This window comes from Oryctolagus cuniculus, chromosome 7, assembly GCF_051225735.1.
Source record: "Oryctolagus cuniculus isolate XC-2025 breed Fujian yellow rabbit chromosome 7, ASM5122573v1, whole genome shotgun sequence".
NCBI classification, from domain to species: domain Eukaryota; kingdom Metazoa; phylum Chordata; class Mammalia; order Lagomorpha; family Leporidae; genus Oryctolagus; species Oryctolagus cuniculus.
Genome location: NC_142873.1, coordinates 33,553,315 through 33,576,245, shown reverse-complemented (window position 1 = coordinate 33,576,245; position 22,931 = coordinate 33,553,315). Strand labels below are relative to the sequence as shown.

Here is a 22,931-nt window from a genome sequence, read left to right as displayed (position 1 = left end):
TTATTTTTTAATAGAATTTCTTTTTTAATGATGAGGGACGGGTGGTTTCCTTATCAATTCGATCCTGCTTTAATTAGCACAACTATCACTTGGGTCATTACCTTAAGTGTTTGAAATTTCTGCTTGAATAAGGTCACTTTCAATTTAGTAAACACCCCTAAGTCATCAGGTAATTCACCATCAGTCACCCAAGGAGTGCTGAGTAAGTCAGCATAAGCATTAGCTAACTAGCCACGAATGCACTTGACTTTATTAATTTCTCTCTTGGCAGAGAAGAAAAGGAAGCAAACTGTCAGAGACATTCATGCCTCATTCATTCAGTAAATAGTTTTTATATACCCAGTGCCCAGCACCATGCTAAGCTAAATACGGGTTCCATTATGTTATGACTGTTATGTTATGAAAGTTTTCAAGAATGAAATCCTATTTTCCCAGAAAGATAAAAATTTAATACCTGAAATGCTCTTTTTTCACTTCTGCCCAATGTGCCTTTCTCTTCCACCTCTTAAACTTCTAGATTCTCCACCTCTCCCTCCACAAGAGTCACATCACCTGTCAACTGGTTAATGAACCCACACTCACAGTAGAAGCACTGGAGAGGCACTCACTATTTTAAAAGTCCTAGGAGAATACAAATGGTAAGAAATAGTTTCTGTTATCACACTCAGATTTTTTTTAACATACATATTTGGGTTTTGTTTTATGGGGAGTGTTCATACTCTTTCAAAAAGTACACATAGGAGGGTACTTCAAAAAAGTTCATGGAATTTAACTAAAAAGTTAAGTTTATTTTTGTGCCAATGGATCTTGCAATCAGTACACACCAAAGCTGCTCAAAAAGTTTGTGGAAAATGTGCACGATGAAAAAAGATTTCAAAATTGTCTTTGAAATAACAGAATAAACTTACTTAATCCCATTTTCCACAAAATTTAAAGACCCTTTGTGTGTCTTCCAAATGAAGACAGGGATATATCCAACCTAGGAATTAAATCTCAAGGATCCCACCCTTTGCTATCCAAGTAATACTGAGCAAATAAACAGAATCAAGAGTGAGCTAACTAGACACAAATCCACTTGAGTTTATTCAGTTTGAAAGGATGCACTCCCTTTCCCATCTCTCCTGATAACACCAAAAGAGAAAAAAAAAAAAAACAACAATAAAAGGCCCTCATCTAAATTCAATTACTCAAGAAAAAACCCACTCTGAGGACTGGCCTTAAGCAAGTCACTGCCTATCAGCCAAGGGCAGGGCATAGGGCTGGGGACTTCCCACGATCCCCCTGTGGCCAGACCAGCCTGATCCTCTCCTACACTTCCATGAGGCAAGCATTACCATGCATAGTAAACCCCACACGTGTCACCCCCTGTGCACACATGCAGGCCCCTACGCACGAGGCCCCCTGCCAGGGGACAGCCCACTTACCGAAACACACCTAACACCCCCACAGCACCCAGAAGCAGAGGTGAGCAGTCTCTGCCTCAGCCAAGCTGCTCCTGAGGCCGCTGACATCACAATGGAGCCGACTGGCAACCTCATTGTCATGTGGCTCTCCCCTGGCTCCCCTTCACGGCAAGCGCAGGGCAAGGGTGAGACCTTTCAGAGCGGCCAAGTGGGCAGGCGTCCAGCAGCAGCCTGGGAGCTCCCGAGCGGCACAGCAGAGCCACCGAGCCGGCCGCCGGGGCATTGGGCCTCGCGTTTCAACTTCTGTTCAGTTCTCCTGTAATGGAAAATTGCTTTGCACAAAGCTAGAGTGTTACTGTTCTTTCCAGCGCCCCTCCCCTGCCCTGCCCCACCCTCGGCAGACTTCAGCTCAGAGGGACAGCGCCCGCAGGAAGGTGCAAGGAGGCTAGTCCTGGCTTCTTACTATGTCCCTTGCTTCAGGTCCCAGCCCCTGGTGGTTACTCTTCTCCTTTGGAATGGGGCTGGTGTCAGGGTCAAAGTGTCCAAATAATTGCCAGTGTCAAGCTCAAGAGGTGATCTGCACAGGGAAGCAATTAACGGAATACCCTCCCGACATACCCCTGAACACCCGGCGCCTATTCCTCAATGAGAACAGCATCACTAGTCTGCCAGCCATGCATCTGGGACTTCTCAGTGACCTTGTGTACTTGGACTGTCGGAACAACCGGATCCGAGAGCTGATGGACTACACCTTCATCGGGGTCTTCAGACTCATCTACCTTGACCTCAGCTCCAACAACCTAACCTCCATCTCCCCGTTCAGCTTCTCGGTGCTCAGCAACCTGGTACAGCTGAACATTGCCAATAACCCTCACCTGTTATCGCTGGACAAGTACACCTTTGCCAACACCAGCTCTCTGCGGTATCTGGACCTCAGGAACACTGGCTTGAAGACCTTGGACAGAGCTGCCTTCCACCACCTCACGGTCCTACAGACCCTGTATCTGAGTGGGAACCCCTGGAAGTGCAACTGCTCCTTCTTGGACTTCGCCATCTTCTTGATTGTGTCCCATCTGGACTACCCAGGTGAGGGCTTGCCTGGGCATGGGGAAGAGGAAGTGATGGATAGAGGAACTGGCTCCCAAAGAGGTATAAGTCAAAAGACAGGCAGAATGGGAGAAAAGCCCGGGTTAGACAGAATGCACACGCTTCCCTACTGCCCTGGGGGTCCACGTTGTGGCTGACTGGAGATGCCATAGGCTCTGTAAGAAATGTTCCGAGATAGGAATCCAAAGAGCTGAGTTCGGGTCCTCAACTCGGCTGCTCTTGAGGAGGTCACCACTTCTCTGAGCCTCAGTTTCCTGATCCACAAATGGGGACAGTAACATTACCTAACACACAGAGCTGTCTTTCAAATAAAGTGATGTGTACAGATATGATAGGATCCTATAGCTGCAAAGGAACAAGGACAAGGACAAGGAACAAGACAAGGACTCGATGTTCCTTTGGTAAACTGTTGTAGTCTGCTTAATTCAGTGACTACATTCTTCCAGGATCTAAAAGTAACTTCAGTCGCATACAAACAGTGCAGGATCCAATGGGATTGTAAGTATAGAAGGGGAAGTTCAAATGAGATGGGAGGAGGGGCCTGGGAGCCATCTGGACAATGAGAGAGGGGAGAGGCGTGGGAGAAGAAAAAGCCTTTTGTTCTGTCCGTGCTGACCTCACCAGGAAGGAAAGAAGGGCACAAATCAGTGAACGGGCACACAGCTTGCTCCCTGGGTGGCAGCAGATTCTCAGGTCTTACTGGGAGATTCCCAGTCTAGCTGCTGTCACTCCATGCAGATCCCCCAACCCCTGGCCGTGGCCCCAGTGCCATCGTCTCTGTGCCTCATTCCCTCCTCTTCTTGGGGACGTCTCTGTCCTATCCTTTCCCCTCCAGTTCTCCCTGTCCACCAAAGCTCTTTCACCCGGGAAAATCAGAGCTGCAGAGAAATGGTAACTATGAGTGCCACTGCTAGAATCCAGCACACATGGACTTTGCAGAGAAAAGCACACCCTTCTAAAGCCTGTCTTCCCACCCTTCCCTGGGTGCATGCTTTCACAGAACCAGCTGCAGGGTCATCCTGCGAAGCTTCCCCCCTGAAGTCCCACCCACGTGACAATATCCTAAGAATATTCCTGCCAAAGTGACAGACCTCAAGGGAAACTGAGAGAGAGGGAACAGGGTGGTGACTGGGAGTGAAAATGTGCCCGCTGGGTCTCCCAGGGTGCCCCTCTTAGATCTTTCAGCAGAGCTGGGCTAGGTGATGCAAGCAAGACTCAGGGATGCAAAATTTAAGGAGGTGCACAGAATTTATGCCCTGAGAATGAGCACACTGAGGATAAGAGCCTCCTTAAATTTTGTACTCTTAGTACCTTGCCCTGCTGCCACACAATTCTTTTTCAAACTTTTATTTAATAAATATGTTTCAAAAGTACAACTTTTGGATTATAGCGGTTTTCCCCCCATAACCACCCTCCCGCCCGCAAACCATCCCTTTTGAGTGATTATAATAAATCAAAAGGAACTAGCTTTGTCAGACATCTTCTTTTATTTAAGATTCGTTTATTTTATTTGGAAGGTAAAGTGAGAGAGAGAGAGAGAGAGAGAGAGAGAGAGAGAGCATCCATCTGCTGGTTCACTCCCCGAATGGCCGCAATGACTGGGGATGTGCCAGACCTGGAGCACTCGTGCCTCCCAATTGGGTGGCAGGGGCCCAAGTACTTGGGCCATCTTCTGCAGCCTTGCCTTCCCAGGTTCATTAGCAGGGAGCTAGATCGGAAGTGGGGCAGCTGGGACTAGAACTGGTGCCCACATGGGATGCTAGTGACACAGACAGTGGCTTAACCCACTGTGCCACAACACTGGCCCTCAGACATCCTCTTAACAGTCCTAATCACAAAAGGAGACAAGAGCAGTCATCTTGGATGGGTTTCCCTGCCTGTCTGGCTCCCATTTCTGGGAGCCAGAGATGTCTTCTACTTTTCTCCATAACTGGTGCTGTGAGAGTTTCTAGAAAGTTCCCTACAGAGGGTTCAAATTATTCACTCCCACGTAATAAATGTGGTTCCTGAACGGGACTCCCGCCATCAGTGTTCATGTAACTGGCCTGTGGAAGGACCTCATGTTCTCTCGCCCCCCTAATTTCACATACACATCTTCCCAAAGTTCGTCAGGTACCAGGGCGACCTCCTCCTTCACTGAGCAGAGTGAACTTGCCTGGCCTGTACCCCAGCCCTTAAGCCAACCACTTTGCCCCCGACCTATTCTCTCATAATCACATTTCTGCTTGTACAGGTGTGTCTTTTTGAATTTTCGGGTTGCCTACTTTGCATTTCTTCACTCTTTAGTACAATGCATAAGTGGATAGGATCATAAACCAAGTCTATTTCACCACATGTTTCCAAGGACATCTAAAGGAAGCATCTATTTGGACAAGACCACAAGCTCCTCAGAAATTAAGTCTGTCTTTTGAGGTAGACAGAGTTCTCATGTACTGGCCAGGGGCATCCCACACAGGCACCCACAACTGTTACTCTGCTCATCCCTCTGCTGTTTGGTAGCCCGGGGAATACTTCATGCAGAAATATGGTCTCATTGTTCCACGTTACTATTGTTTTCTAGCCCTAAGTCAGACATAAGAACAATCTAATTTGTACAGAGCTTTGCACCTGGGGAGTATTCTTTCTTTTTTTTTAATATTTATGTATTTATTCATACAAAAGACAGAGAGAGAGAGACAGGGAGAGATCTTCATCTGCTGGTTCACTCCCCAAATGGCAACAACAGCCAGGGCTGGGCCAGGCTGAAGCCATGAGCCAGAAGCTTCTTTTGGGGCTCCCATGTGGGTACAGGGTCCCAAGCACTTGGGCCATCCTCCGCTGCTCTCCCAGGCCATTAGCAGGGAGCTGGATTGGAAGTGGAACAGCTCAAACCAGTGCCTATATGAGATCCAGCATTGCAGGTGGCAGCTTAACCTGTTGTGCCACAATGCCAGGTCTGGGGAGTATTTTTTCACTGAGGGTATCTCATTTTCTTTTCAGTATTATACCAGTTCTTAAATGGTGTGCCCTCAACTGGTGGAAGAGGCCAGGATTAGTATTTTTAACCCTATCTTTGGATGAAAAAAAGAGTTTGACTTTCCTAAAAATCACATAGGTGGTAAAAGGCAAGAAAATTATTTGATTTCAAATCCAGGTCTTTCTGTGAAACTATACTTTCTCTTAAATCATCACATCACATGGTAACTATTATCCTAGAAATCAGTTTAGTTATAAATATAAGTCATGTTATAAGCATATGGCCACAATATCTGAGCCTCAGCTTTATCCCCTATCTGGCTACCACTCGGACTTCACCCAAGTTCATTTTCATTGGTTAATAAGCACTAACCATCACAAATTCATTTTGGTATACCTGCGCTTCCCTTGAAAATCCAGGTTTCACCCAAATCCACACAAACAAAAGGATGAATCTGATCTCAGTGTTTGCTCTCATTTGGCCCTACTCAGCCTGGTTCACCCTTCTCATACACACATACAATCACAAACATGCACACAAACACACATACATACACATACATATGAACAAATACGAAGAAATACTTGCATAGACATACCATCTGCACATACATACCTGCCCACATATTGCATTCACACACCATATGTACACACATAAATGTACACAAACACACCTACTTACACATAAAGTTGAACACACACTGTAATATTCACCTAATGCTTCTCTTGTCCTTTAACCAAATCTCAATATAAGCAAAGATATTTATTTTATTTGAATCTCGCATGATGATTCATGGTCCCTGCTAAGTGGAAATATCTTTGCTATTGACAAGCACTCTTGATGAAATCTCAACCTTAAGTTCACTGTTTTATACTGCATGTGCTATCAACATGAGAATCTTTGACTTGTTCTAGTACGAGCCCACACATTTCTCCCCAAGTGCCCACATTTCAGGAAATAGGGAGAATTTCTATGAAATAAGCTGAGAGTGATCTAGCTTTTCATAAAGCATGACCCAACTTACAAATAGGTTCATTTTAGATTTACAGAGATAGCAAAGCTTTGCATTGGGAGATTTTATGTGTGGTGCTTTATGAGGGGCCTTCAAGTATTCGTGGAACCTGAAGAGCAGTGTGACAATGGAATCCATATATATCTCTTTTGACAAGCAAGGCTTGGTTAAGTAAGGGAAGTCCACGATACCACTCAATTCACCTGTTCGTCCATTTAAATAGTAATTGAGTGCCTATTATGTGCCAAGCACGTGCTCATGAAGCTAAGTAAGAATTCTGGGCCTGAGTATGGAGACTCACGTGACTCTGGGTTATCTATACCACATGTATCCCTTGTCCATTCAGGCATAGCAGACTCAACAAGACAGGATAAAAGAGGCCTTTGTGTGCCTGTTGTGAGACAGCCTCAGCTACAGGTGACAAAAGACAGACACTGTGCCGGCAGCAGGACCCAGTGTGAAGAGCTCAATTTCTGGAGTGAAGTAGACTTGAGTTATAATCCTGGCCATGCCACTTACAATTTATAGAATATCTGTTGAGTTTACTTAGCCTCTCTGAACTTGAATTTCCTCATCTGTAAAAGAGAGATAATGATAGAACCAACTTCCTTAGAGCTGTCATAAGGATGAAATAAAAATACTTATGAACTGCTGTTAGCATTAAGTTTGACATACCATACCATTCAATAAGCAAATGGTTGGTATATATAAAAAAAATAAGAGATCAAGAAAATAGTAGCAAACATGTACACAACCCAGAAAAACGAGGGACTTCAGAAATTCTCCACACTTGTGGTATTAGGGGAAAGTGTATCCTAAGAGACATAACTGAAGAGATATAGATTGGGTGTGGGAAGATGGACAGCAAGTCCTAGGATGGTAATCCCTGAGAAAGTGAGACAAGGGGACTCCTGGAGGAAGTTGAGTATTAGTTTATGAACACAGGGTTCATAAAAAGATGCTGGAGAACCAAGCAAACTAGAAGCCCAAGTCAATTCTTGGCCTCAGCCTAAGCCATGAGATTCAGGGTTGGACCAGCATTAGCAAGGTGGTTGTTCCTGAGCTGCCTGAATCTGAAACTGATGCTCTACCTGGAGACCTGTCCCACTTCCAGAGGCAGGTGTGGATGTGCAAACAGCTTTCTAGGGATGAGGGAGAGAGTCAGTATAGCTTGGGGCAGATATGGCCTTGAGGGAAAAGAGTCACCACCATGGTGTGACTTTTTTGAGCTAAGAGTGCCAAGCAATAACTTTGCCCCAATATCTTCCCATCCACTGCTTACCACTGAGCTGAAATTAACCTTTAGAGATTCACCCCTTTGGGCCCCAGAAGGTGTTATGATCTTGAAAAGGGCCCTGCAAAAAAAAAAAAATACATAAGCTCCTGGGAAGAATAACATAAGTGCTCCTTAGCCTTTATAAGCTGTCATACCAGAGGGAGGAATGAATTTTGGGTAAATTCATTTATCCAGGATTAATTCTGCAACAGTGAAGAACCATGAAAGGAAGTTAAATCTGGGCTGGCACTGTGGCACAGCAGGTTAAAGCCTGAAACGCTGGCATCCCATATGGGCACCAGTTCTATTCCCAGCTGCTCCTCTTCCAATCCAGCTCTTGCTGTGGCCTGGGAAAGCAGTAGAAGATGGCCCAAGTCCTTGGGCTCCTGCATCCATGTGGGAGACCTGGAAGAACTTCCTGGCTCCTGGCTTTGGATTGGTACAGCTCTGGTCAATTGGGGAGTGAACCAGTGGACAGAAGACCTCTCTCTCTCTCTCTCTCTCTCTCTGCCTCTCCTTCTCTCTCTGTGTAACTCTGACTTTCAAATAAATAAATAAATCTTTTTTTAAAAAAAAAAGGAAGTAAAGCTACAGGAAGGAAATGGAGAAATCTTAAAAGACAGCAAGGTGATAGCATGGCCTTCCATTATGTCGTGTTTGGCTGAGGATGTCCCTTATATGGTAGAAGAAGTTGAGTGCTTCATTCCCCTTATTTCATCATAAGGCTCTATTGAACAAGAAGATGGAAGCATCCTCAAATTGGTGAGGGAATTAGTGCTACTATCAAAGATCTGGAGCAAAGGAAACCCCCCAAAGGCACACTTTTCAGATGTTTTGAAACGTATTCAGTCCTCAGAGTTCACATATTCACTTCCCAAACAAAAATTACAGCAGAAATGGAGGTGTGTAGTGAAGTACAGGTGCCCGGGTGCACTATATAGGATAAAACAGGCCCACACATTCCATTTCCTCTAGCAGGTAGGAGGACTGATTCCTGGTGGGAACTGTAATTTTCCAGTCATTAATGCTATGTGAAGGGAAGAGTGGCAGTCAAGTTCTTCCCAAGATATTCTATGTGCCCTTGTGGGTCAGGGTTGAATGTTTCTCAGAATGCTCTCAAAAATGTACTCAACACTAAACTCCTGGACACAGAAACCTGGCCTTCTGAAACCCTCTTTCCCTCACTCTCAAAGTCTGGTCCAGTGCTGTTCAACAGAAGTTTCTGCAGCCTGGAAATGGTGGTTATATGTGCTGCCCAGGACAGCAGCAGCTGGCTACAGGTTGCTGCTATTGAGCATGCTATTGAGCTCTTTTTTTTTTTTTTTTAGATGTATTTATTCATTTGAAAGGCAAGAGTTTCAGAGAGAAAGAGAGAAAGTCTTCCATCTGCTGATTCACTCCCCAAATGGTGAAATGAGGCCAGGAGCCAGGAGCTTCCTCTGGGTCTCCCACATGGGTGCAGGGGCCCAAGCACTTGGGCCATCCTCTGCTGCTTTCCCAGGAGCCTTAGTAGGAACCTGGATGGGAAGTAGAGCAGCTGGGACATGAACCAGCACCCATACAGAATGTTAATGCCTCAGGAAGCATCTTTACCTGATATGCCACAGCACCGGCTCCACTATTGAGCTCTTGAAACTTGGCTAAACCAACTGAGGGTCCCAAAATTTTAATTTTAGTGGATACTTCACTGGTTTGGGAAGCCTTTTAACTTAAGATACTTAAGCTGGAACTTGAGAATCCATTTGCCTCACAGTTAAGGGAGTACTGAGCCAAGCCTAGCACAGAGATGGCCTTATGCCCAAGTTCAATGTTGTTCTCCAATGCCATGGTATTTCCATGCTGTCAAGCACACCATAGTTCATTCAACTCTAAAACATCCTCCTGTCTTAAGCACATTCAACTCCACTAGAACAAGGCCTCTATCCCCCAACGGACTCAGTGCCTCAGACCTTCTTTCCATACATGACCTGCTCAGACAGTGGTTTTCAAACTCTGATAAGCACAAGAATCTGAGACCCCATGTTCTGAGATCTGAGATGCCATGACCTGCAGGTGATTCTTGGGTCACTTTTCAGAAACACTATGTCAATGTCTAGACTTAGCAACTGCTCCAATTGGTGACTAAATTGATTTGCAATTAGATGGTAATGGCTAATAATGTTTTGAAATGTCTCCCTCTAAGAGCAATGGCAATTTGACAAAGAACAACAAGAAACAGTGAGAGCTCAGCAAGTAACAGGCTGCGAAGAGTAGGAGTCGCAGTTTGAGGACAAAGGGTCCCTCTGCATCAGCTGTTAAATTATAGTCCTTAGGCAGTCCTCACTGAGCCTGGACCAGGTGCTCCAGAGGTGGGTAGACAAAGCCACCCAGGGACATGTGCAGGGAGCAGATGGGCTGGGTCATGTGCTGCCGCAGGTCCAAGTCATTTTGAGGGCATTTTGAGAGAGAACATCTTAGTTTCATTCTGAGGCTATTTCATCCTGTATTCAAGACTGCTATAATAGGATAATGGCCCCATTTCAACCCACCAAGTACAAAGTCATCCACAACTGTGCCAAAGCTTAGATTGCCAGAATGAATTCAGGCCCTTGCACTATTCCACTATTAACACTTACCCATCTCCTCCATCAGGGAAATTGAAATACAGACCAAAGGCCAAAAAAAAAAAAAATAGCTGGGCATCAGATAATTCCAAGGCTGCTCTGCCAGGCTGGCTCTCCTACCTTGTAACAAACTCCCTGGCCTGTAGCTCCCTCCTGCAGAAAGTTGTAAGAGCAGCCTTCTAGGGGCAACAGGAGGCAGAAAGGGGTACATCTAAGTCAGTGATCCCTCAGCCATCTAGAAATCCAGAGCACAATGGGAGTAGCAGGAACAGTTTAGGAAGAAGCCCTAGGTGACCCTAGCACACTCCCTAATTCAGCATAGCTGAGATCCCTGAGAGTCGGTGATCTCAGGTTCCTTCAAGCTCTGTAGCACCAGGTCCTTACTCATGACCCATCAGCTGTCCCAGTGTCACACAGGCCTCTGAGAAGCAGAAGAGCAAAGCTGACCAAAGGAGCAACCTTGACTTCCTCCTTTCTAGAGGTGAAGTACGCCCCAACCTTGAAATAACCCAGTGAAGAGGGACAGTGGTCCAGCCTTAAGGGTTTGATTTTTTTTAAATATTTATTTATGTATCTGAAAGTCAGTTACAGAGAGAGAGAGGTCTTCCATCTGCTTGGTTCACTCCCCAGTTGGCCACAACAGCTGGGGCTGGGCCAATCCAAAGCCAGGAGCTTCCTCTGGGTCTGCCATATGGGAGCAGGGGCCCAAGCACTTGGGCCATCTTCTACTGCTTCCCAGGCCATAGCAAAGAGCTGGATGGGAAGTGGAGCAGCCGGGACTTGAACTGTTGCCCATGTGGGATGCCAGCGTTTCAGGTCAGGGCTTTAACCTGCTGTGCCACAGCATTGGCCTCCTTAAGGGTTTTTGAAAATTTTCTGAGGAATAAGCCATGTTTCCTTAGATGCTCTGGTAGACAGACAAACCTGGAGGTTGTGACAGGAAAGATCCTCCTCTAGGCAACCAGGCAAGCCCACAGCAGCAGTGAGAATGGAGAGGTGTAAACAAGTCAGAAGGAATCACTTAGAAGGTGGAAACCTCAGGACTTGGGCCTGAACTATATCTTCTCATGGTTCCTTGTACTCCCATCATAACTTCTCACACAATTCTAAGTAACTAATAAACTATATTCACTTAAATTCTGTCTTCCCACATAGGCTGGATGCTCTATGAGAGTAAGTCTGAATCTTTAGAAACTAGCACAAGGCCTGACACAGAATACACTCAATAAATTTTCACTAAATGAGTGAGAGAGATGAAAAATAAAGGAAAGGGGAAAATCAAAGATAGTTCCCAAGACCTTGGCTTAGACAACCATGGGGACTTCAGTGAGACAGACATTCTTAAAGAGGGGACAAAAATGGAGCCCCATCTTCAGTTTGATCAGAGGGGAGTTCCTTGTTAGTTAACAGGAATTTGAATGTTCTGGTCTGAAATTCAGAATAGAGAACAAGACATAAAATATGTGTTTGGGGATCGTATCTCTTTTGGTTCACTGGTGATCATTAAAACCCATCAGAAGATGAGGCCAGGGAAGAGAGTTTAGAATGAGGGGACAACAGGGGCCAAGGACAGAAGCTTTAGAGAAAGCCAATATATTATTATGGGACCAGGTAAGGAGGGGTAACCTATGCACAGCACTGGGAAGGAACAGCCAAAGGTAGGAAATCAGAAAAGGTACATGGAAGCCAAAAAATCCCAACACGTGGGAGCAAGTCAGACGGGGAATTGAAAACTGTCCATCAGATTTGGCTACCCAGAAGCCCCTAATATTGTGGGCAGTTCTGGTGGTGTGGCGGGAATAGACACCAGACAGCAACAGGTTATGGGCTGAACAAAAAAAGAGAAACAATGTCAGCTGTTCTAAGAAACATGACTGTGGACCGAGGAAATAGAATGACAATTGGACAAGGAACAAAAAGCATGAGCGTATTTTGCCAGAGAAAGGGGATCTGTGTTAATGTTCATCTGATGATGAGAAAGGGTTGGTGCAGTGAAAAAAAAAAAAAAGACGTAAAGGGGGAAGGATAGCCCCAAAGGCTTCCAAATGGAAAGGGTAGGCAGGGAATGGGGGCAGGCACCTTTTCTGTCCTCCAGGACTGCAGAGATGGAAATGGGGTTAAGCACAATTGGGAACAAGTGTGACAATGTATGGCAAATGCAATTGAGGGGCCCACCCTGAGAGCCTCTATTTTACTTTTAATAAGAGAAAAGACAAAGAATATGCTTATAAGGCACATGAGTTTCACATGCTTTCTGTAAGACCAACCCAGTTGGGTTACTATAAAAGATTCTTTTGTTCTTCAGATGCTCACATTCTAGTTGATCAGGTAGAACTAAGATCCAAACTGGTTTTTAATCCTGCCTCTATCACTTCCAACTGCTTGACTATGGAGTTTCCCAGTCTCCATGAAACCCAGGTTCCTCATCTGTAAGATGAAGATAAAACAGAACTCGTTTTCTGGAGTAGTGATAGCTAAATGAAATAACCCACATGAAAACTTTAGAATTACACTGGTGCATGTTTGACTAAGGCTAGCTACATTGTTGTTACAATTCTTCAAGAAAGTGAAGAGCCCGGTTGGAGCCTGGTTGCCTGGTAACAATTCTGAATGCTACATGGGATGCAGAGAAGGTGTAGAGCAGTGTGGTTTACAGAAACAGGCTAAGCACATGATGCCTTTCTGATCCAGCTCAATAGCAGCCAAGCTCTTGGAGCAGGGGCATTAAAACTCAACATGACAACATAATGTAAAAACCATCTAACCTGATGTGTGGTCCGTATGCAAGGATAACTTGATCACATGGTGATACCTTAGCCTTCCTCTCACTCAGATGTCTCAGTCCGCTTTCTGTTGCTAGTAACACAATATTGCAGACTTGATGAGTCATAAAAAAAAAAGTTCTGTTTTGGTTTTCAGTTTTGGTCCAAAGTCCAGGGACCACAACTATTAATGGCCTCCTTGCTGGCAGAGTCCCAAGATAGCACAGGGCATCACATGTGATTTTTATAGTAGATCCACTTTCAGGATAATCCATTGACCCACTGATCCATAAATGTATTGATAGAATAAATGGGTTAATCCATTCATGAGGGCAGAGCCCTGATCACCTCTTGAGAGTTCCACTTGGCCCTTCCTTTTACTATCTCATAATGGGAATTAAATTTCAACATGAATTTCAGAAAGGACAAACCCTTCTCAACCCATAGCACCAATGAAGGAATAGCTAATAGATCTGACACATCCAGTGAAAAAATACTTAGGACTAGGATTAAAGTCATGTTAGATAACCCCTGTCATTGTCAATGTGTTTTCTTCCAATAGTCAAGATGCTTTGGCCATGGGGGAAGGTAGAAGGGAAGGAGAAAAGAAATAACATTATGTTCTTAGAACTGTATCTACAAATCACACTGAATCTGTTTAAAAATAATTTAAAACTTTAAAATAAATTATTTTATTTTAAAAAAGATGTTTGGTCACAACATTTGGCATTATTATCCCTGTTTCACATTCACAGAGAGTTGAGAAGCCCAACCTGGCACCTTCAGGCATTCATTGACTGGTATAACTGAGCACCTACTAGGTGCCATGGACTGGAGCAGACGCCGGGCATATCACTGTGACTAGAAACAGACATGCTATCATGGAATGTACATTCTAATGGCAGAGGAAGATAATAAATAACATAATGATAAGTGCTATAGAGGAAAATAAATGGGAGGCATGTGCCCAAAATTTGAGCATCAAACTGAATAAAGTAAGGGGCAAGTCATAGAAGCGTGGCATGGTAGAGAGAGGGTCTTTATAGACAGAGGGAAGAGCACGTATAAAAGCCATGGGGTGGAAGGATGTTGACTGATTAGACTATGAATATGGCTTGCATGGAGGACAGGAAAAAGGGAAAGAATTGAGAAAGAAAATATCAGAGACCAGATCATAACAGAAAAACAGGTCGTGAAGAGGCTTTTAGTGTTATTCTAAAAGTGATGGGAAGGAAGTGTTTGGAGCAGGGAAATAGCATCATCTATGATGTACAGCTTCTCCCCACAACTAAATGGAGAAGAGCGTGTAGAGGAAAGGAAGGACATGAGTTAGGAGCCCAGCACAGCTCAGGAAAGGGCAGATAGTGGTTGGGATATGGCTAGTGGTTCATATGATGATTCAAGACAAAAAGTCAGGACATATTTTGAAGGTAGGACTAACAGAATTTTCTTATGATTTGAACATGGCATATAAGAGAAGAAGCAGACAAGACTCGAGTGTTTCTACCTGGTCATCAGATAAATGGTGGCACCCTTCAGCTACTGAGATTTTCTAAGTTTCTAGTTAACCTTGAGAACAACTGTGTACTATCTGGATTTCTCTGAGCAGGTGGATGGTTATTAAGCAGGTCTAGTTGTGAGACAAATAGAGAAGAAGCTAGAGTTTACCTTTACTTCCAAGAATACTCTGGTAACATCTCCTGACCCCATCACAGCCTAACTAAGAAAGATGGCAGCAGAGGCTTACCCCTGGGAAAGGACTAAGTCATCCACAACTTTCCCAGAAAACGTTACACTTAGTCTTAGTTTATTGGTGAGACAGAAGAATTCATCTCCTGGCAAGTACCTGAGAAGGTGTTATGGGGACAAGGTGACTCTCTGCTTGTAAATCATACCCACATGCACCCAGTTACAGCGAAGCCCAATCCTATAACCTAAATGGCTGCAATGCACAGAAATAATCAGATGGAAATTGCTAAACTCCGGAGCCCCTTCACAGTGTTCCCTGAGTCTATGAATCACATTTAACCCTTACTGAACTATGGACTCAATCCAAAGGGAGAAAATGGTGAGTATTAGACAAGACTGTACTTTGCACAGCTCAAATCACCAAAAATACTTAGAGTTTCAAGATGATGTGGACGGTTTGGACCATTAGTCAGCACATAACTTCTATAAAAGGCCAATAATAAATATTATAGGCTTTGTGGGCCTCCACTGCAACCACTCAACTTTGTCATTGATACAAAAACAGTTTAGAAAATAGTAAAAGGGCAAGAATGACAGCATTCCAATAAAACTTTATTTACAAAAACAGGTAGAAGGCTGGGTTTGGTCAGACAGAACTCTGGCTTCTGGGATCACGAGAAGAGAGCTGAATGATGAGGTAGGCTAAGGCAGAAGTCAGTACTAGGACTAGAAATGCTTGCAGGACCATGAATGAGGCTCTGAGAAGGGCACCCGGCCGGCCAGCTGGCATCACAGCTGCCAGGCTGCTACACCTCCCAGTCCGGGTTCTCTTCTAGGGAATCATCTCCCCTGGGCCACCCACAGGACAGCAGATTATAATAGTGATCTCTTCAAATCCCACCAGGGAACTTGTCCTAAACAACAGATCAAAGACACAAGAGATCAAGATGTGCTTTTGGAGACCAATAATCTACCCATTCTCCCAGGTATGCGTTCAACAGACAATTACTTAGCAAATCCTGTGTGCCAGACACAAGGATGCCAAGTGAACAGAAAGGGCCTCTCCTCTCAAGGGGCTCTCGAGCCCTAACTGGGGGGTAATCATAATCACCATTGATGTCATACCTGCAGCACCTCCATTCCCACACTCTTCCCGTTGTTTCCTTCTATAAAGTCATGGAGGACAAAGGAGGTGCTCCTTCTAGTTCAAGGCTTTCCTCTCCATTTGATTCAGAGACCACCTATTCCTGCCTCCTCAGGAACCACCCCTCCACCCCAGGTCACTGAACCCTTCTCAGACTCCAACAGGGCAGGCAGCAATCAGTATCACCTGCTGTGGAGTGCTCTCACACGGAACCTGCCAGGTTCCTTTTTTCCAACAGAGCATCATGTCAGTATGACAGCAACCCCATAGGGTGGTAAAAAAATTAAGATTTAATTCATTCCACAAACATTCCCTGAGTTCTAGCATGTGTTAGTCATCTGTATTAGTATTCTTTCATTACTTCATTTACTCTTTCCTGGAGGAAACAAAGGAGGTTTATTTCAGCTTACATTTGGAGGGTACAGTTCAGGATTAGGCAGCTCCATAGTCTGGTATCAGGTGGAAGCTGGTCATGGCAGATGTGGAGGACTATCACATGGCCAGTCAGGAAGGAGAGACAGAACAGCTAGGCCAAACTTGAGCACAGATAATCAACTCCTTGTGAGAACCATACCCTCCAAGTTCACACCCCCAGTGACCTAAGCACCTTCCTCCAGACCCACCTGTCAGACACCATAATTGAATTAAGTCTCCATCCCTAATCCTGCAACCATTAATATTAATTCAAACATCGGCCTGAGTTTGGGAGGGGTCTTCTGAGTCCATCCTCTCACTCTGCATTGCCTGGAACCTCCCCACCCCCAGTCAGCCCAGATGGTTCCTGAGCAAGGGCTCTCTGGAGACTCAGGGCAGCCTGCACACAAGACCGGGCTCCTCCAGGGCATCAAGGCCCTAGGAACCGCAGCAGACACCTGGGAAGAACTGTGACCCATTGTGCAGACCAAGAAAAAAAGCAGTTCCTTCTGGGAGGGCACTTGAAAAAAAGGTTCAGGGAACACAGAAGTAAAAGATAAGTTTATTTTGATACAAAAAACCATTCTGAAATCTGCAGATGATGTGTCCTCAAAAAGTTCATGAAAAATGCATACTATGTAAAAAAAAAAACTATGCATGGATTTCAAAATTATTGTCCCCAAAATGAACATCTTTTGATTCTATTTTCCATTTTCTTATGATTTATTCATTTATTTGAAAGGCAAAGCAACAGAGAGAGAAGGGTCTTCTGTCTGCTGGTTTACTCTCCTGAAGGCTGCAACAGCCAGGTCTGGGCCACACTGAAGCCAGGAGCCAAGAACTCCCTTCCCATCTCCCACATGGGTGACAGGAGCTAAAGTACTTGGGCCATTATTTGCTGCCTTTCCAGACACATTAAGAATGATACAAGAAATGCTGTGGATGAGTTCAGGTGTGGTAACAATCAACACATCCTCTAAGCTAGCAGATGAGGTGGTTGGGAAGGTCTCTTTGGAGTGGGCTAGATCTTGAAGGATGGGAAGAACTTGATCCTGCAAAAACTGGAGAAATGGGTATTTGGTGCAAAGAAAAAAGAAAAAGAAAAAAGCCACATAACAAAGTTAGCTAGAGATGAGGGCAAGGGTAGGGCTCAAGCCCAGAAAATATGTTGTTTGGTTTGTCTGAAGCAAAGGTGGGCTGCTGGGGGTGCTGAGAAGTAAAATGGGAAAGGGAGAAGGGGGCAGAGCCTCAGGGTCTCTGCAGGCCAGGCCAGGTGGTCTGGATATTATTCTGAAGCCCACACGGAAGTTTAAGCTAAAGTGTATCGGGAAGATCTACACCTGAAGGAGGTAATGTGGCAGGAGTGTGAGACATGAGCCTGCAGTGAGAAACATGGAAATGATGGAGACAGGGAGACAGAGAGAGGAGACCCCCAATTTTGGCAGTGACAGTAGGGAAAAGGAGACAGATGGTGGCAGCAGCAGAATAAACCCAGGTCTCCCTCCCAACAGAGCCACCCACATCCCTCACTTAACAGCAGCCTCACAATGCATTAAAATCACTGCCTAATTGCTCCTTTCAAAGCTAATGCTCCAAAATGGGAAAACGTGTTTTCAGTGTTTAGTCTCATCTCTGCCTCCCCAGCCCCAATTTAAAAGCCCAATCTTTTTAAAGGTAGAATGAGATTAAAAAAAAAAAAAAAACACCCTAGACCCAGCCCTGGCCCTTGAATCCCACGTTTGCCTCTTGCCTCTCACAGGTATGTCTTTCTTTGTGTGTTCCTGCATATCTAGCAGTTTAGCCAGGTGACCCAAGCTCTCTCCTAATAGTATTCCTGGACAGTTCCCAGGAGCCTTCCCTGACCCAGAGGTCCTCAAGCCAGGCAGATTGGCAGGAGGTCTGCGGGCATAACTGTGCTCCTGTCCTATCCCATGCTCAACCGCTTCCTCTACTTGAGAGCTCTCGCACAGGGCAGGGGGACTGAGTCCAGAGAAGGGCCTCTTCCTGTCCTCTCCTCTGTAGTTGCTGCACAAAGTGAGTGTGACATGGTCTCTGCACTGGCTGTTCCTTCCATGTCTACCTCCTGCAAGAACAAGTCCTCAACAGCACTGCAAACTTCAGGTCATTTTGTTCAGTGTAGCTGAGTAGCTTCCCTGCAGGTGCATGGATGAGATGCAGGTGCAGCTCATGGTGTCCAGGTGAAATGGACTCTGCTCTTTCCAGCCACCTACACTCAACTGCCTCCTTTTCAGCTCACTCCTGTGCTCTTCTCTCTAATTCTTCTGCTCTGGTTCCCATTAGGACTTCCATAACTGAACCTGATTTCCGTGACTTCCTTAGTCACCATGGATATTGATGCTTTCACATAGACAGGTACAGCCCTGAAGTTTACAGGGAGCTTCTGTCCACAGTAGCTTCTGTTGCATCTCCCACTTCTGCAAAACAAATTTAGACAACTCAGTCCTGGTTTTCTCTGTCTCTTATTTCCTGCCTAAATCCTGCAGAACCTTCAACCACAAAACCTCCTGAGAATCAGTTTACTTATTTGTAAAAACAAGGATAATATTATGGCCACCACAATTGTTTTAAAAAGTAAATGATGGAGTGAGTGTTGTTCAGCAGGTTAATTTTCAGCTTGGTGGGGGTGGGGAGGATGACGGGGCATACACTCCACATCAGAGTGTCTGGATGGAGTCCCATCTCCACCTCCCATCCAGCTCCCTGCTAATGCACCTGTGAAGTAGCAGGTGATGCCCCAAGTTGGGTTACTGCCACCCATATGGGAGATCCAGATGAAGCTCCTGGCTCCTGGCTTCGGTCTGGCTCAGCCCTCCCTGGCATTTGTAAAATGAACCAAAGCATGGAGGATTCTTTCACTTTCTTTCTCTCTCTTCCTCTCTCTCTCTCCCTCTCTCTTTCTATCTCTCAATCTCTCCCCCACTTTCTCTGTCACTCTCCCTTTCAAATAAGTCAATATTTAAAAAAAAAAAAAAACATTTAAGGGTGTCAATGTTGTAGAATGTGGGTAAAGCCACTGCCAGCATCCCATATGGGTAGTGGTTCAAGTCCCCAGCTGCTCCACTTCTGATTCAGCTCCCTGCTAATGGCCTGGGAAAAGCAGCAGAAAGCCAGCCCAAGTATTTGGTCCCCTGTCACCTACATGGGAGACCCAGATGAAGCTTATGGCTCCTGGCTTCAACCTGGCTCAGCCCTGGCTGTTGCAGTCATTTGGAGAGTAAGCCAGTAAACAGAAGACTTCTCCTTCTGTCCCTCTGTGACTCTGACTTTCAAATAAATAAATTTTTAAAAAATATATAAGTAACTCCAAAAAAGTTCATAAAATGCAATTAAATGATGCTTCAAAAAATAAAAGAATTAAATGAAGGCCAGGTGTTTGTCCTAGCATTTAAATGTTGTTATACCTGCATCCCACATCCAAGTGCATAGGTTCAAGTCCTGGCTCTGGTTCCCAATCCCAGCTTCCTGCTAATGCAAACACTGAGAGGCAACAAGTGATGGCTCAAGTATTTGGGTCCCTAACACCTACATGGTAGACTGAGTTTCTGTTCCCAGTTCCTGGCTTCAGCCCTATTCCAGTCATGGCTATTGCAGACATTTGGGGAGTTAAGCAGTGGCTATGAGATATCGCGCTCTCTCTCTCTCTCTCTCTCTCCCACCCCCGTGTGTGTGTGTGTGTGCCTCTTAAAATAAATAAATTAAAAAAAAATTTAAATGGGATAACATTTGTCACTCAGCGTATAGTAAGAGTTTAGTAAATATAGCTGCTATTAGAATCTTTTTTTTAACAGACAGAGTGGACAGTGAGAGAGAGAGACAGAGAGAAGGGTCTTCCTTTTGCCGTTGGTTCACCCTCCAATGGCCACCACGGCAGGCGCGCTGCGGCCGGCGCACCGCGCTGATCCGAAGGCAGGAGCCAGGTACTTATGCTGGTCTCCCATGGGGTGCAGGGCCCAAGCACTTGGGCCATCCTCCACTGCACTCCCTGGCCACAGCAGAGAGCTGGCCTGGAAGAGGAGCAACCGGGAGAGAATCCGGTGCCCTGACCGGGACTAGAACCCAGTGTGCCGGCGCCGCTAGGCGGAGGATTAGCCTATTGAGCCGTGGCGCCAGCCAGAATCTTAATCGTGGTTATAGCAAGCCCACATCTCAGCCCTGAGTCTGAGCTCACTTATCTAAAGCATGCCAAGTATATTTACCTGGGTACCCCCCAGAGGCACCAGGATGACATATCAGAGGAGTTAGTAAAACACAGGGCTAAGGATAAAGCTCCAGAGATTCTGTGCACCAGACCTAGTAGCATACCTTCTCAACCTGTGTCCATTGATCCCCTACTCCATCCTGAGCATAGATATCATTCCTTGCATTTTGTAAGATATGGAAATGGGACTCAGAGAGATGACTAGGTATCCTGCCAAAGTTTGCAAAATTAGCAAGTGACAGAGTCTAGACTGGAACCCAGGTCTATCTAGCTTCAGAGCACACTTTTTCTTCTGCTGTGGACCGAAGTCCCTGGGACTGGTGGTAGGGAGGTGCTCAGAGAATTAGCCAGGGAACTGAGCCAGCTACTAAAAATGGCTGAAGACTCACATACACTGTGTGAGCAACCCATGAATGTCAACCCCACTGCTGAGAAGTGGAGCTGCTTCCCCTGCTATGATCTTGTCCCCTGAGTTCCACCTGACTTCTCCCGGTGGGAGAACACTCAGTCGGCATCTCCAGGGACTCTCATCCCTCCCTAGAGTCAAGTCAGATGTTTTATGATGCTCTTAAGTAGCACTAGTGGGCCCTAGCTGGACTCAGGCACAGTTGAAGAGAAAAGGACAAAGTGAAGGGGAGAGGTGGGGGCAAAAGGGAGAAAGAGGGGAGGTAGATGGTGAACACTCGTGGAGATCTGGGAAGTGTCTACACTCCAGGGAAATCTGGCTCAAGTTTCCTACCTCCTGGCCCTTGTTGTGGTCTCTCCATCCTTGGGGACCCTTAAGAAACAAGCCCATTCTCACCTACCAAATGCAGCACAGTCAATCTGGAGGGCAAGGGATGCAGTACAGGCAAAGTCCTCACAGGGCAGTGTGCCACCACATCTCCCAGGAAGCTTGCTAACATGCAGATTCCAGTTCAGGGGGTCCAGGGTAGGGCCTGAGATTCAGCATCTCTAACAAGGTCCAGCTGATGCAACCACTGCTGCTGGCCCACCCACCACACGTAGAGCAGGGAGGGTCCCAGGCAGCGCCTGCAGGCTCCCTTTGGCCTCAGGACCCTGAAAGAGCCACTGTTTCAGCCCCATGCCTGCTGTGTTTTTATTTACAGATGGTCAAAATGCCACGTGCATGGAGCCCACGGAGCTGTTAGGATGGCCCATCACCCAGGTAGGGAACCCACTCCGCTACATGTGCATCACACACCTGGATCGCAAAGACTACATCTTCATGCTGCTCATCGGCTTTTGCATCTTCTCAGCGGGCACCGTGGCCGCGTGGCTCACAGGTGTGTGTGCTGTGCTATACCAGAATGCCCGCCGCAAGTCAAGCGAGGAGGAGATCGAGGACGAGGCCAGCCACAGGGTGGAAGTCACCAGGAGGATTTTTCAAGCCAGGGCTAATTCAGTGCATAGTGGGTTCCCTCAGCTGATTTAGCTACCAGAGACCACCGTCTGATGTTCCCACAGCCTCCCCTCTGCCCAGCTTTCTCTCTTGCCCCCAGCTCAACACTATGTAACTGTCTTAGAGACTGAAGCCTACTAGTAAAATAAATAAATGTTGGCCATTTCACAGCTTGGTCCCTCCACCAGCTTCTTCAAGCTCAGCAGGTTGGGGCAGCACAAAGCCTAGAAACGTTGTTGGAAAGATCTAAGTGCTGAGGAAGCCCACACCCAAAGCAACTCAACTCAGCGTTTAACCATCGCCTACTACAGACCCAAGCTAAGTGGTGCAGGGTAAGATATGAGAACCACAGTATTTCAAATCTTCCTCAAAAAAAAAAATTATCCATTTGGGGAAAGTCAAGACTGACATATGTCAATGGGCCATCTCTACTATCCATCTCATAATGATGACAATTACCCTACAATGTTGATACTGTTTAATAGTGAGAAGTTGAGGCCTGGACACATTTAATGATTGATTTTGGCCCCCCATGGTTAGTAGCACAGACTCCCAAAGCCTACTTTCTCTCCTGTCCATGAGGCTGCATCTCCAGGAAACTTATAGCAACATAACCAAAGTTCAACAAATAAGCCTTGGACAAGACAAAGCAATGAAGCACATGGAGGCGGCCAGCACTTACTGAGTCATTACCAAGTGCTCATCATTGTATCAGCTTTCCAAATGTTTTCTCATGTACTTAGTGCTCATAACAACCAAGGCAGGTAGTCCCACTACCCTCCTGCTTATGAGGCTCAGAGAGGCAACATAACCCGTTCAAATCCCACAGTGGATGTAAAGCAAAGCAAATGGCTGAACCCAGGTTCTGCCTGACACCAAACACCATGCTCCATGCACCAGGAGCTGCTATCTTTCCTGAAGTGTTAGAGTGACAATGGTTGCAC

At 45.7% G+C, this 22,931-nt stretch overlaps 1 protein-coding gene and 1 long non-coding RNA gene across 9 annotated transcripts in view; one reads left to right on the top strand and one right to left on the bottom strand.

Annotated features, from left to right (window-relative positions):
- Window positions 1-1,664, bottom strand: part of LOC149125399 (uncharacterized) — an 85,807-nt gene extending 84,143 nt beyond the window's left edge. For 3 of the 8 annotated variants that reach the window (XR_016210441.1, XR_016210443.1, XR_016210442.1), the window contains exon 1: window positions 1,425-1,664. This is a non-coding gene — a long non-coding RNA (uncharacterized LOC149125399). The remainder of the gene's footprint in view (window positions 1-1,424) is intronic. The other 5 variants (XR_016210444.1, XR_016210447.1, XR_016210446.1 and 2 more) reach the window with 2 other exon arrangements.
- On the top strand, window positions 1,632-22,155 carry LRRC52 (leucine rich repeat containing 52). Its single transcript, XM_002715857.6, has 2 exons — window positions 1,632-2,489; window positions 21,695-22,155. The coding sequence occupies exons 1-2, from the start codon at window positions 1,868-1,870 to the stop codon at window positions 22,018-22,020; spliced, it is 948 nt and encodes a 315-aa protein (XP_002715903.1). The 5' UTR covers window positions 1,632-1,867; the 3' UTR covers window positions 22,021-22,155.
- Window positions 22,156-22,931: the final 776 nt, after the last annotated feature.